This window comes from Mesocricetus auratus, unplaced genomic scaffold (assembly GCF_017639785.1).
Source record: "Mesocricetus auratus isolate SY011 unplaced genomic scaffold, BCM_Maur_2.0 Super-Scaffold_2245, whole genome shotgun sequence".
Taxonomy (NCBI): domain Eukaryota; kingdom Metazoa; phylum Chordata; class Mammalia; order Rodentia; family Cricetidae; genus Mesocricetus; species Mesocricetus auratus.
Genome location: NW_024429180.1, coordinates 19,609,580 through 19,624,366, shown reverse-complemented (window position 1 = coordinate 19,624,366; position 14,787 = coordinate 19,609,580). Strand labels below are relative to the sequence as shown.

The 14,787-nt window shown below is 43.6% G+C and overlaps 1 protein-coding gene across 12 annotated transcripts in view; it reads left to right on the top strand.

The window, feature by feature from the left end:
* Positions 1 to 14,787, top strand: part of Scel (sciellin) — a 120,081-nt gene that overhangs the window by 54,572 nt on the left and 50,722 nt on the right. For all 12 annotated transcript variants that reach the window (XM_040750365.1, XM_040750493.1, XM_040750441.1 and 9 more), the window contains exons 9-12: positions 4,261 to 4,341; positions 6,442 to 6,507; positions 8,372 to 8,431; positions 11,809 to 11,853. In XM_040750365.1, the coding sequence (XP_040606299.1) occupies positions 4,261 to 4,341; positions 6,442 to 6,507; positions 8,372 to 8,431; positions 11,809 to 11,853 (252 nt within the window). The remainder of the gene's footprint in view (positions 1 to 4,260; positions 4,342 to 6,441; positions 6,508 to 8,371; positions 8,432 to 11,808; positions 11,854 to 14,787) is intronic.

Sequence of the window (14,787 nt, the reverse complement as noted above, 5' to 3'; positions counted from 1 at the left end):
CACCTCTTTGAAGCCTCAGCCAGTCTAAAATAGAGGAAATCCTGGATTCCATTGATGTGGATCTGGCATAAGCAAAGCTTGGCACAGACCTCCTTCCATTTCTGTAACTGTCCTTTCTGTGTGGTTCCTACCCTCCTGCCTGTCTGTATATCCAGTGTCCTGTGCAGTCCTGCTATTACCTCCATTGATTATTCCCTGTCTTCCGCCCGTTACTGAAAGGAAAGCATTTGATCAGCAAATCCACACAGATACACTACTGGTTACTAGTTGGTGTATGTGCCTATTACGAGGATGGTTTCTGAGAAAAGATGGTGGTGTCAATGTAAATGAAATAATCCCAGCTCTAGAATTGGCCACTAAGTCAAGATGGGGGGAGTATTTCCATGCAGATTGTTCTAGAAGCTCCCACCTACTGGTGGAACCAAGAGCCAGGGAACCCTTGTCCTTCGGGTCCCCAAGAGCCTCAGAACAAAATCAATCATGTCCTCTAGGAATGTATCCATTGATACCCTAAGAAATCCAGTCAGGTCATTTTCAGCCACATGGACCATCTTCATAGATTCTTAGATCACTGATATCACCACAACTGATATCAACCTGAATCAAATCCTACCACTCTGGCTAGCATCCGTTATCATCAAACTCCCCTGCTCCTGAGCCTTGCTTAATCATTGCTCATTCTGTCAGTGTGTTATATCTTGTCTCTTCTTTCAGAAAGGGATCATGTTTGGTACTGCTTCTACTCCCCTATGATTTTAAGTCTTCCCTCCTTAAGTTTGCCTCTCCTTGGAAGCCATGTTGTCATGGGCTTTTCTTCTTCTTTGTTGACTTCCTGTGAAGGCCTCTGAGTCACCCAGCTTCAGTTTTCAAAGGCTTTGACATCAGACTCTATGTTTTCATCAACACACCCAGTCTCATTATAATATTTGATGATTTCCACATCTGTAGACTGAAGTTTCTGTCCCTAGTAGTCCCGCAGTCGTTTAGTCCCAAATAAACACACAGAGAGGTGTATTAATTATAAACTGTTTGGCTGATGGCTCAGGCTTCTTACTGGCTAGCTCTCTCTTAATTATTAACCCATTTCTATTAATCTGTGTATTTCCACATGGTCTTGACTTACTAGTGATGCCGGGATCTCTGTCTTCCTCAGCAGCTCTGTGGTGTCTCTCCAACGACTCGCTCCCTGAGTTCCTCTTTCCATTTTCTCTTACTCTGGTAGCCCCACCTATACTTCCTGCCTGGCTACATCCTCCCTGTCCATTGGCCAAAACAGCTTTATTCATCAACCAATAAGAGAAACATATATCCCCAGCATGCAAAAGGACACCCCCATCACATATCTGTGTTGAGGACACCACCTTTGGGACTTTGTGTTCTTGGCCTTCTTTCCAAAGATTTTCTTCACTCTATCTTAACTGCGCACAGGCGGGGCCCTCGTAAACGGCCACAAATGTCACTTTCTAAGCTTTGTCTTTGCCGCCGGGTCACGTCTCTTTGGATCTCCCCCTCCAGTCCCGAGTCCCGTAATTCCTCAGCCTCACCTTAAGCACCAGCTCATGGGTTCTGCCGTCTTTTCCACGGAGCCTCATTCTCCAGATCCCATTCCTGTTCTTGTCCATCGTGGTCTCCACAGTGTCTTGTTGCAGTCCTCAGCCTTCACACCCGCCCCTGTCCCGTGTCACCACACTCTGCTGCACTCTTGGCTGAACTTATTCACCTCCTGGACACTGTTTACCTCTGAGCTTCTGCGCATCCTGTCTCCAAACAGCTGACTATGGCAAGAGAAAACTACACTCAAGAGCTGTCTTTTGAGGCTACGGGTAGTAATATGCTCAGGTTATACACACAGGTGCTCAGGTTATACACACAGGTGCTCAGGTTATACACGCAGGTGCTCAGGTTATACACGCAGGTGCTCAGGTTATACACGCAGGTGCTCAGGTTATACACGTAGATGCTCAGGTTATACATGCAGGTGCTCAGGTTATAAACACAGGTGCTCGGTATCTCCTGAGAGACAACGGAACATGAGCAAGGATATGGAACCAAGCCTCCTGGCTCAGATTCCCCCACTCTGCCACTTGTAAGCTGTATAATTATGACATATTTATTTTCATTGTTCCTGGCTCAGTATTTTCATCTGTAAAATGGGAGGAAAAATTATCTCTGGGATTATATAAAGGATTAGTTGAGTTAATAAATAAATGTTCAGAAGAATTCCTGATGTATAGTAATTTCCTAAAATAGTATGTTACTACTTGGGCCAACTTACTTGTCTGCTCTCTTAGGGAAAGATTTCATGTTATTTTCCCCCCCTCTCTCTCCAAATCCAGCTTGCGTTCCTCGCTTTGAATCAATGACTTTGGTTTTCATTTTTTATTTGATGATAGAAATAAACAGAAGACAACTTTCTCTGTCCCAATCAATTGATGTACCTCAGTTGTTCTGGTCTTCTCTCTTTCTTTTGATACAATCTGTGCTTCTATTGAAGACCAAACACACAGACACACAGAAACACACACAGACACACAGATACACATAGATAAACAGATACGTGCAGGCACACACAGAAAAAACACACACACACATAGACACAGAGTCACACATAGACAAACAGATACATGCATGCACACACAGACACACAGAAACACACACACACTCCCACACAAGCACACGTGCATGTATGCTCACAGTCACATGACCTTGGACCTTACTGTAAAACATCTACTTCACATTTTCTCCTAAATCTACTCCTATAATGTAGACAACTCCATTCCCAAATATACAATGTTCTATCAAAAGAACTTCTATCAGGGTATGGATGATCTGACCACTCTGCCAAAGTCATGCTAACCTCACAGTCCTTGTCTTCCTTGGTTTGTCAGTCAGACTGGGTATGGCTTTGCTCAGCTGGTTTCCAGGATACCCCCTCCTCGCTTTCATCTTCTTTACTCTTGCTATAACTTCTTATATTCTTGACCCCTAAATACCCTGGGATGTGAGGCAGGAATCCTTGGCTCAGTTTTTCTCTCTTTAATTCCTTTGGCTATCTCATACAGTTTCAAGTGTCAAATGCCATCTCTAAGCTGATGTCCCAGATGTCCTCAGGGTATTTACCACTTCCTGCAGGTCTCAGTTTTAATTTTGCCCTGCACAGAGGCTTTCCAAGGCTATGTTAATAAAATAAGAGTCCCTACCCCACCACTCTTATGTCTTTTTCCTACTCCCATTACTCTGTCTTTACTCCAATTTATTTTTGTATAATAGCACTTATTTGTATATTTAATGCCTTTGAAAACAAAAGCCATTATTTACTTCATAGAGTGTATTGCACACAGAAAGCTTCCAAGTCATCCTTGCTGATTAACGCCATGATCTCATTCAGCCTAGAAAAATCCCCCCAGCAATCCTGTTAGAGAGCTTATTACAGATGAAGAAGCAGAATATGGTATCCCATTGCCATGGAGCTGGCAATGCAGGTAGCCTTGTATTTGAGTGCACATCACTCAGAAGCCGTGAAGGACTAGGGGATCAGACCGTGGGGGCACTTTTCACTAGGCACAGAGCTTAGTGTCGTGGAACAGAGAATCAGTGACGGGAGGTGGGAAGCTGGAGGTGACATGGCTTTGATAAGGAGACGACTTCATCCAGAATTAAATATATTTGCCCATTTCCAGTACCCTTGTCGCTCATCCATGTGGACTTCTTGGGTCTCCTTTGGTGCCTCATTGGAAGTTGACTAATGGCATATTTCATGTATTGTTATCATTGGAGTGTCATGTACTGATAATAGTCAAGAATTATGTAAAATCTTCAAACCAAGTTTTCTTTGAGATCTATAACATAAGAAACCTTCATGCTATTTGTATAGCAACCTGTGAGTTGACATAATCCCTAAAGAAGCTTATTCGTTAATACCAGAGACCCGTTTACTGTGCTCATGCGACGACTCAAAAAGGCATGACTCGCTAGACACACTCACAAAATACTACGCTAATTGAAGGGCACATTATAGTTCCAGCTGTAGTGACACTAGGTTCCCAAAAGCCCAGTTGAATGGGCCTCTAAAATATCCACATTTAAAGTAACTGACTTCTTTAGAGTTTGCGCTCTGTGAATTCTGACCTTCCAGGTTTCCCAAACATTGGGTCATGAGTTTAAGTGGTATTTCCATGCACATGACAGATGTTGTGGGTTAATAGGTTACAATGGAGAACATTTCTGTGGTGTAATAAAATACTGTTTTCTGTTTCAAAGGGATCCAGCTGTTCATCCTCCATTACCTCCCAAACCCTCTTCTCCTATTGCTTCTCCTAAACAACCAAGACAGAATAATAGGTAAGAACCTGTCCTTCTGAGTGTCTTGCCAGGGTGTTGAAGGGAAATGACAGTAAAGTAGTTACAAATGACTTTGTACAAAGCATGGCTGTGTTTTCTGTGTACATTCACTAATGCAAGACTCACAGAGATTCTAGGTCTGTACCCATGTGTAATTTCTTTTACTTTAGCATAGAGATGGCCATTATCTGCCTTAGGGAACTGTATCTTTGAAATAGCCATGGACCAGCAGAATTGGAAGAGTTTAGATAAAAGTTTCTTATATATTAGCACTTAATATAAATGAATGTATATATTGGGCATATATCTCATGCCCATTAAATATAAACTACATTAGACAACATGTGTGAATATTTTTCATTTCTATTTTCTTGCAGTTAAGTTTCTCATTAAAAGCTATATATTGTGATAAGGGATATTCTTACAGCTTGTGTTACTACTCAAGCCTTCAATTATACTAGAGATGCCTTTGGGCTGTTGTTTGATTTTTAAAACTAAAGCATTTTTATTTATATAAAACTATCATAATTATTGAAGAATACTGCAAATAAGTTATCTCCACATCGGGAAAAACACACGTTCTTTACTACTTTGAACTTTTGCCACTCTATAATTAATACTTAGAAACAAATTCAGAGGCTTTTGACAGTCTTCCTACGTGTCCCTGTTACATAGTCTGATAATCTTGAACTACTTTTCAAGAAGGATCTCCCATCTTTCATTAGCATTGTCAGATTAAATCCCAGCGACTCAGTGGAGACTGAGCATGTTGGATCTGCCTGGATGACTACTGTTACTTCTTTTGTGATTTTTGCCTCTTGAGGGGGACTTTTTTGATGCCATGTAAGATACAACTATAGAACCGTTATTCTAATTCGCAATTATAGAGGCATTTTTTAAATAAGGGGGTAGCCTGCTAGGAAGTGCTGACGAAAGGGGCGTGTGGCACCGTGTGCTCATCCTTAGGGGGTAAAACCCAGGGCTGAATTTCTACTCATACAATCCCTCCGGATCTCTGAATTTTATCCTTGGGATATTGCCTTAATGAGTCAGGAGAATAGTATTTCACTGAACTAATTAATGATATGGACTCATTTTATAACTTTTCATTTCTGCAGTGATTATAATTATCATAAGAGCAATGTCTCAAGCTTCCTGTCTTACCTGTTTGATCCTCTTAGTTTTATAGTGTTAAGCAATTAAGTCATAATTAGAACAGATTTTTTTGAGGAGCTGAAATAAGTTGTCCCTGTACCACCTAAGTTCTGATCTAAAATCATTGACACTAGAGGGCTGTACATGTTTATATTCAGAAAAGGCTTAATTCCATAGGAATTGGTCAAATCCATTTTAACTGTTCTCCTTTCTTTCTTTCAGTAATGATCCAAAAAATAAAATTGGGACAACATGCATGTTTTAAAAAAAACCCTGATTACTTTAATCACAGCATGGTGATTTTAATGAACAAATATGAAAGGGAAGTAATTAACACATGTCCTCAGGAGAACAAAAAATAGTTGAGTATAGCTTCTTAAGAATAAGCAAGAATGTATAAGTAGGTCAAGCACAGTCTAAGGAAAAGAGAGAAGTCTTATGAATTCTGACAGCCTAACACTGGACAATTTACTGCTGTCAATTCAGTGCTACCCTTCTCGTTGTTGTAGACGTATTTGAAATATAGACTTATTTATGTCTTATCCGAACAAATACGTTTCTTGGTAGTATTCATATGGAATAACTCTTTAATGAAAAGTATTATTTTGCTGCCTAACAACAAAAATGTTTCTTAATATTTAAAATGTTGCATAATTATTTAATAGAGATAGAGACAAAACACTTTGACGAATGGAAATAAAATGAACAAAACCTGGATCAGACATGACCAATGTACCTAGTGGTTTGAAACATATAAAAAGCAGTTGATATTGTAAAATTAGCACCTTGTGCCTTTTAGACTTTCAAAAATAGCCAATACAAAGAACTAGGGAAACTTTTTGTCAGTATTGTAATATTTATATTTCTGAACACAATGTATTCTCATACGTATAATTTAACTCGAAAGAGTTTTCTTACCTAACAGGTATTTTTTTTAAAATCTAGGCAGACACATATATCCACAGCAGGTGCATATGGAGAAGCCAATAGACACGCTGAAAAAAATATAAGGTACAGAAATCCCTGTCTACATGTGTGTGATTGTACCAATGATAAAGCATACTTTGTTGGAGTACTTTCAAATAATAAATTGAATAAAATCAGTTTTCTGGTCACCTTCAGCTAAAATAAGTACACCGTTTTTGAGACAGGGTTTCATTATGTAGCCCTAGCTGCCCTGGAACTTGCTATGCACACAAGGCCAGTCTCAATTTTATAGAGGTCCATCTGCTCCTGCCTCCAAAGTTCTGGTATTAAAGTGTGGCACCATGCCTGGCTAGGTAATACATGCTTTTATAGGTTCTTGTTCTTTAATTTGTCTCAAGATTTACATTGCAGATCTGAAATTGTCTGAACATAAGGACAGGATGAGATGAAACCCCTTGAAAGCAGGAGGCTTGCTTGTCTCTGAATTTCCTGTATTTGCTTCAAGATATAGACTACTGTTGCTGGGGGTGGTGCATAAATGATCAGTATATCTGCCACTGTTGCAGTGTGGGTGTGAATGATCAAGGGGGAAATAGTTTTGCTTTGCTGAACTTGTACTACAAAAATCTTTCCATCGGTTCTGGCTGTAGCGGTCATGTTCAGCTTGTCCTGCAACTCACCCATCTTGTGGATTAATTTGGTAAGAAGGCATTTCCCTGTTTTGCACATCATACCTAGGTTAGCATTCATTCTGGATATGTTTTGTTTGTATTCCTCCTTCTTCTTTATTACTTAGGGAAAATAATGGCTTTGGGGAATACTTATTTTAAAGCCAGGCATGGTGGCACATGCTTGTAATCCCAGTCCTTATGGGGCAGGAGCAAGAGGATTATTCCAAGGTTGAGGCCATTATGGTAAACACAGTACAGTGAGTTCTAGGACAGTCAGGGCTACACAAGGAAAGCTGAGTATGGGAGAAATAGTCTTCTGTAGGGAAGAGTGCACCTGTTGGTTATTCAATACCAAACCGTCAGTCTTAAAACTGTGCATCAAAAAGCACAGTTTGTGTTTACGAACAATTAGTGAAAAAGGGAACGCATGGATCTGAAAGAGCAAGGGGTATATGGAATAGTGTGGGGGGAGGAAGGGGAGAAGGAAATGATGTCATTGCATTATAATCTCAAAAATATAAGAAAGTTTTGTGGGGGAGGGGAGTCTCATCTTTAATGGATGAGCCATCTCTCCAGCCCAGAAATTTTTTTTTAAAAAATCCACATGGCCAGGCCGTGATGGCGCACACCTTTAATCCCAGCACTTGGGAAGCAGAGGCAGGCGGATATTTCCAGGACAGGCTTCAAAGCTACACAGAGAAGCCCTGTCTTGGGAAACAGAGAGAGAGAGAGAGAGAGAGAGAGAGAGAGAGAGAGAGAGAGAGAGAGAGAGAGAGAGAGAGAGAGAGAGAGAGAGAGCCTAAAAAATTATGACATTGCTATTTCATAGTTCCATCAGTATAATAAGTGAAAAAATGACAAAGGTACTTTCCAAAGTAAAATTTCTTTTGTATTAACCCTTTGACTCTCAGAAGAGCCCCAGTTTGAAGCACAGACCACAAATATACCTTAGAATTGGAAAGAATGTGACTTCCCTGTACTTAAAAGTTTTTGTGAAACCTTTATCACCTCCCACATTGTGTTGCATGTGTCACATGATGCCACTGCATCTTCCATGAGAGTTTAATGGTCCAGTCCACTGAGGGAGTTGGTGGCAATGAAGGATGCTAGTGTCTGTGTGTCCCATGAGTGGAGATGATGGGACCAGCTCTCAATGCTATTAAACTCATCACTCCTGACTGTGGACTACCCTTTCCTTCACCAGAAATTCTAGGAAGTTCAGTTCCTATAGTCTAGCTCCATTACCACTGACCTGCTTCTCTTTCTGTTCCTTGAAGGTCTAAGGATCTCGACAACATCATCAGGGTGGCTGCTTCACTTCAGAAAACTGACAAGGGGTGAGGTCCCAAAGCTCCCAGACTTGTTTCCCCTCTCATTTTTGTGGTCTAAAAGCTAGTCACTGCCCCTGTGATTTCTAAACATGAGCCAATCCCCAGTTCTGCTTATTGTATATGATTAAGAAGAAAAGGACTCTCAGTGTCTCTCTGTGAGCATCCCTGATAGTGGGTGGTGATGACATTTATGGATGCCCGTCTTGACCAGCCATTGAGTCTACACTTCCCAGGGGCCACGCGTCTCAATCAGATCTCCAGTCCTGTGTCTGCGTCGCTAGCCCAGACGGCCACTCGTTTTTTGCCCTAGTACCTCCATTCCAAACGCCCCTGGGCCGTGTTCACCTTCCTTCCCAGATGTGCTGTTCCTGCTTCTGTTCTTCCATTTCCAGGCTGGGCTTTCTAAGGTCATCCTCTAAGGCCATCCCCAGTTCTTCCATCCCGTACCCTCTGTGAAGTACAGGTTTGTGTACCCTAAATGTCTACAGTGTCCATACGTGGCCTCGTGCCAGTTCAAACCCTCACCAGGACAAGAGATGAGCATGGCTATTCAAACTTACTGATACTCCTTCTGCCGCCATCACTGCCCCCGAATGCCAGATATTTTTCTGTAAATATCTGCCATGCCCATTTAGTTACGCACAGCTATGCTTGCCAGCCTGGATCGAGAGTAATTCAGTTCCAGAATCGTTTCTGACTTTGCCCAGATATTTATCCCATATCCGATGCCAGCTTAGAACACCTGCAGTTCCTGGACACGTTTGTTTGTTTCTGCCATTTCTTCCATTCGGGGATCTCTGCCAGTCTCAGTGCCACCCTGCCCATCTATTTGAACCCTACCATTTTCCAAGATCCAGGTCACAAATCACCTGCCCTGCGAAGTCTTCCTTGTGTGACCCAGTGGAGTGTGACTCTGGCCTGTCTCCGTGATTAGAGACACGGCGTTTCTATTGCGTACTGCAGGTCTTGAACGCGTGATCCTTTTGTCTCGATTTTCTGAGTATGTAGGGTTACAGGTCTGGCCCAGTCATACCTGGGTTAATATTTCGGTTTCAGTAACAACGGAACACGTTTTAAGTTGGAGATTGAGGGGAAGATAAGTGACTGATGTTGAAGAGTAGTAATAGTGTGGCATGAGTCACCCCACACAGCGAGAACAGCAGTCAGTTGGCTTTCCTGTCCCCTATCCCCAGATACAGGCACAAATCTCACTGAGGCGTACATTAACCATTGAGAGAGAATTCTGCTTTCCCACGGGCCAGGGAAATGCACTATGGGCTCTCCAAAGGGAATAGAAAGAGCTTCGTTATCGCAGCTGCTCTTTGTGGAGTAGAGAGCTGTTGCTATCTGATTAAGGGCATTTAATTTGTGGCAAAGACAATGGTGAAACTTAATATCCAAAGCTTTTTATCAATTTACAGTCGTTTTTCAAAGCTCAGTTTCTTTCATCCAGAATGCTGTCTCCATGGTGTTTAATTTACCACAGGGTGTCTTCTCATGATTTATGCTAATTTTCTTGTGATAAACACCAGAGACCTTGAATCCTGAAAAAAATCTTATCATTGTGGCTCATGCCTGTCACAAAAGTCTGGGGCCAAAATATACAGGATTCTTGCAGTTGCTCTTTCCCTTGGGATAGAAACAAAATTTCAGCTAGACTCTGCTTATCAGGTAGCATTTCAAGAAACAATAACAGAACACCGTGTTTGGACGCTAGGCAGTTCGTTTCCCATGAAGGTAGAACATTGCTTGTTTCCCTTCTCTGTAACTGTTTTTCAAATATCACAGAATTCATTCTCAACGTCAGTCTTATCATTAAATGTACAAACGAACTGTCTACATATTGATGATGAGTTGAACACGGTGAAGATAGTCTCCAACTGTTTTTCTGGCAGTGGTGGGTTACCTAGCATCTTCATCACGCAGAATAGGCTCACCCATTCTGACTCTCTGCAGCCGACAGTATATTACTGTCTACAAATTCAATTGAAAAGGTGACTATAGCAGGCATGAATTTCATGAAAAAACAATGACCTGGTCCTGTAATGGTTATGATTAGGTGAAAATTTACTACTTTCTAGGCATTGTGCTCAGAACTGTATATTAACTTATTGATTCTTTTTTTGAGCATATTAACGATAGTTTATTATAGTGAGACCAAAAAGAGGGGGAGACAGACATGACAGAGAGACAAGATGAGAGATAATGAGATAGAGAGAAAGACAAGAGTAAAAGAGGATGAGATAATGAGAGTAAGAGAGAGAAGTAAAAGAGTATTGATTCTTTTTAAAGATGAGCATGATTAGTATTATTATTTTATTTATGGGGAAATTGTATCAACATGAGCTGAAGCCATTCATCAGGGTCACCCAATGAATCATGGTGACATTTAGATGTCTCTGGCTTAGTAGCTTTAAGGTATAGATATTGGTCTGCTGGTCCACACCAGAGATGAGTCAAGAAGAAAGGATGCTGAGAATGCCAGAGACATGTGTGACTCTATAGCAGCAAGAAGAGAGAATCAAGACACGTGAATGCAAACACTGAATGAGGAAGGCAAGAGGAATGAGGGTGGGAGTAGATGGAAGGAGGAAAGAAAATCTGTGGAGAAGGCTTGCTGTGAGGATCACACAGGAGGAAGCAACAAAGAACACTCTTGCGGAGCACCCTAGTACAGCTCCCTGCTTGGGGAACAGAGCTGAGCCCGTGGTTTAAGGGGAATTCTCCAATACATAAACTACAAAAGGCTGCTAGAAAGGATGGCTTGCCCTTTTCAAATATGGAAACAAGATTGCAAGTTTAGCTGACCTAGAATGAACTTGTAGTAGAGTTGAAGAAATAAGCCAGTGTCTCTTGAGTAGTTACTTTCTGTGCAGCTACATTGTGTGAGAATAGACTCTATAATTAGCCAGTGTTCCTGTAGTTGTTGACTCAGTTAAAAAAGAGTATTAAACATCTATATAAAGGTAATATATTAAAGAGTGACAGGATGCATTGCAAAATGCAGTCCTGAATTTTAAGGAGTGTATGTGGGAAGGGACGTTAACCCTGCAACAAAAGCACAATTACTATTACTATAATACATACTGCAATGAAGTCTCATAAAGCAGATACAAAAACCCTAGCATGCTACAAGAGTTCCAGACATAGGGGAGACCTCAGCTAATGGGCAGGAAAGGCTTCTTTGGCAGCATGGCATTTGAGGAACATTTGGAAGGGTAAATAGAGTTTCACAGATAATTAACACAGAGGATCCTGTTCTGTTTCTGAGTTCTCAGAGTTATTTTAAGGTGGATCTGCCTTTGACTCTGGGAAGAGTTTTGTTTGTTTGTTTGTTTTTGTTTTTTTAAACTAATATTAGATTTTATTGTTTCTTCCCAAAGTGAAGAAATGGACAATCTCATCAGAATGAACAAAAGCTTGAACAGGTGAGGTGTAAAAAGTTTTCACGTTATTGTTGAGTTGAACATTGTGAATTCTTGTATCATCTTTTCAGAATTAAAAACTATGTTTGGTTTTAGAGTAGGAGGATCAACATACATATCTGAATAGTCAGTAATACCTCAAAAGCCTTGGATTAAAAGCTTGGAGAAATAATCAAACAGTTATTAAAGTACTATATTTAAGTATCTTTGATTTTCATGTTCCATGAAATTTAAGGTAGTTGTATATTTATACATATAGCACAGTTTCTGGTATTTTAGTACATTTATATATACACAGTTTCACTCGATTGCTGAATATTTGGAGTTAAACCACTAATAATTTTGTTACTATTACCTCCCAGTTTTGAATCAGTTGGAATTGCAAAACAAAATATTCTAGAATAGATGAATGACGGAGATAGAAAGGGTCAGCAGATAGAAAAGGGAAGAATGAAATAAAGAACTGTCCACTGGTTTCTTTGACCTAACACTGTGAAATGTGGTCTTTACATGCTGTCTTGAAAATCATCATCTGTGGGATGAGTGCCGCAACTCACCGAGATTGGCCACTCTTCAGTTGCCTCGTCCGTCCGTACAGACAGGAGGTTTTAGATCAGGAGACGTAGAGGCAGGTGTGAAGGGAGGGCGTGGCAGTGTGAAGGAGAGGGCGTGGCAGTGTGAAGGAGAAGGCGTGGCAGGTATGAAGGGAGGGTGTGGCAGGTGTGAAGGGAGGGCGCGACAGGTGCGAAGGGAGGGTGTGGCAGGTGTGAAGTGGTGGGTGTGGCAGGTGTGAAGGGAGGGCGTGGCAGGTGTGAAGTGGTGGGCGTGACAGGTGTGAAGTGGTGGGCGTGGCAGGTGTGAAGTGGAGGGCGTGGCAGGTGTGAAGGGAGGGCGTGGCAGGTGTGAAGGGAGGGCGTGGGAGGTGTGAAGTGGTGGGTGTGGCAGGTGTGAAGTGGTGGGCATGGCAGGTGTGAAGTGGAGGGTGTGGTAGGTGTGAAGGGAGGGCATGGCAGGTATGAAGGGAGGGTGTGGCAGGTGTGAAGGGAGAGCATGGCAGGTGTGAAGTGGAGGGTGTGGCAGGTGTGAAGGGAGGGTGTGGCAGGTGTGAAGTGGAGGGTGTGGCAGTGTGAAGGGAGGTTGTGGCAGGTGTGAAGGGAGGGTGTGGCAGGTGTAAAGGGGAGGGTGTGGCAGTGTGAAGGGCAGGGTGTGGCAGTGTGAAGGGCAGGGTGTGGCAGGTGTGAAGGGAGGGCGTGGCATGTGTGAAGTGGTGGGTGTGGCATGTGTGAAGTGGTGGGCGTGGCAGGTGTGAAGGGAGGGCGTGGCAGGTGTGAAGTGGTGGGTGTGGCATGTGTGAAGTGGTGGGCGTGGCAGGTGTGAAGGGAGGGCGTGGCAGGTGTGAAGTGGTGGGTGTGGCATGTGTGAAGTGGTGGGCATGGCAGGTGTGAAGTGGAGGGTGTGGTAGGTGTGAAGGGAGGGCATGGCAGGTATGAAGGGAGGGTGTGGCAGTGTGAAGGGAGGTTGTGGCAGGTGTGAAGGGAGGGTGTGGCAGGTGTGAAGGGGAGGGTGTGGCAGTGTGAAGGGCAGGGTGTGGCAGTGTGAAGGGCAGGGTGTGGCAGGTGTGAAGGGAGGGCGTGGCAGGTGTGAAGGGAGGGCGTGGCAGGTGGGAAGTGGAGGGCGTGGCAGGTGTGAAGGGAGGGCGTGGCAGGTGTGAAGGGAGGGTGTGGCAGATTTGAAGTGGTGGAGTGGCAGGTGTGAAGGAGAGGATGTGGCAGGTGTGAAGGGAGGGCGTGGCAGGTGTGAAAGTGGAGGGTGTGGCAGTGTGAAGGGAGGTTGTGGCAGGTGTGAAGGGGAGGGTGTGGCAGTGTGAAGGGCAGGGTGTGGCAGTGTGAAGGGCAGGGTGTGGCAGGTGTGAAGGGAGGGCGTGGCAGGTGGGAAGTGGAGGGCGTGGCAGGTGGGAAGTGGAGGGCGTGGCAGGTGTGAAGGGAGGGCGTGGCAGGTGTGAAGGGAGGGTGTGGCAGATTTGAAGTGGTGGAGTGGCAGGTGTGAAGGAGAGGATGTGGCAGGTGTGAAGGGTGGGCGTGGCAGGTGTGAAGGGTGGGCGTGGCAGGTGTGAAGGGCGGGCGTGGCAGGTGTGAAGGGTGGGCGTGGCAGGTGTGAAGGGTGGGCGTGGCAGGTGTGAAGGGCGGGCATGGCAGGTGTGAAGGGTGTGAAGGGAGGGTGTGGCAGGTGTGAAGGGAGGGTGTGGCAGATATGAAGGGAGGGTGTGGCAGGTATAAAGGAGAGGGCGTGGCAGGTGTAAAGGGAGGGTGTGGCAGGTGTGAAGTGGTGGGCGTGGCAGGTGTGAAGTGGTGGGCATGGTAGGTGTGAAGGAGAGGGTGTGGCAGTATAAAGGAGAGGGCGTGGCAGGTGTGAAGGAGAGGGCGTGGCAGTATAAAGGAGAGGGTGTGGCAGTGGAGGAACCCTGGGCAAGAGGAAAGGAAAACGTCTTGTCAACAGCATCCCAGCACCGACTGCAGAAGCCACATGGGAATCTAGAGCCATTGTTGCAGGACGTTTTCAGGATATCCTGAAACGCATGGTCTTATATCATGATAGCCCTATAAATACTGGTTTATGTTAAAATTATATATATATGTATATATATGTATGTATATAGATGTATATACATCCATCCATACATGCATACATATGCAACTGAAGACAAAGATGATGACAGAGAGCAGTGTACATGGGAAGGGTGGCAGAAAGGAAAGGAAAAATCATGTCATCAACATTTTAACTTCACAAACAGAAAGAAAGAAAACAGGGGCTGGAGAATGGCTCAAAGAGTACTTGATGCTCTTTAAAGGACCTGGGTTTGGTTCTCAGCACCAGATAATGGCTCACAGCCATTTCCAGGGAATGTGATGCTCTCCGTCCTCTACAGGAGCCAGGGGT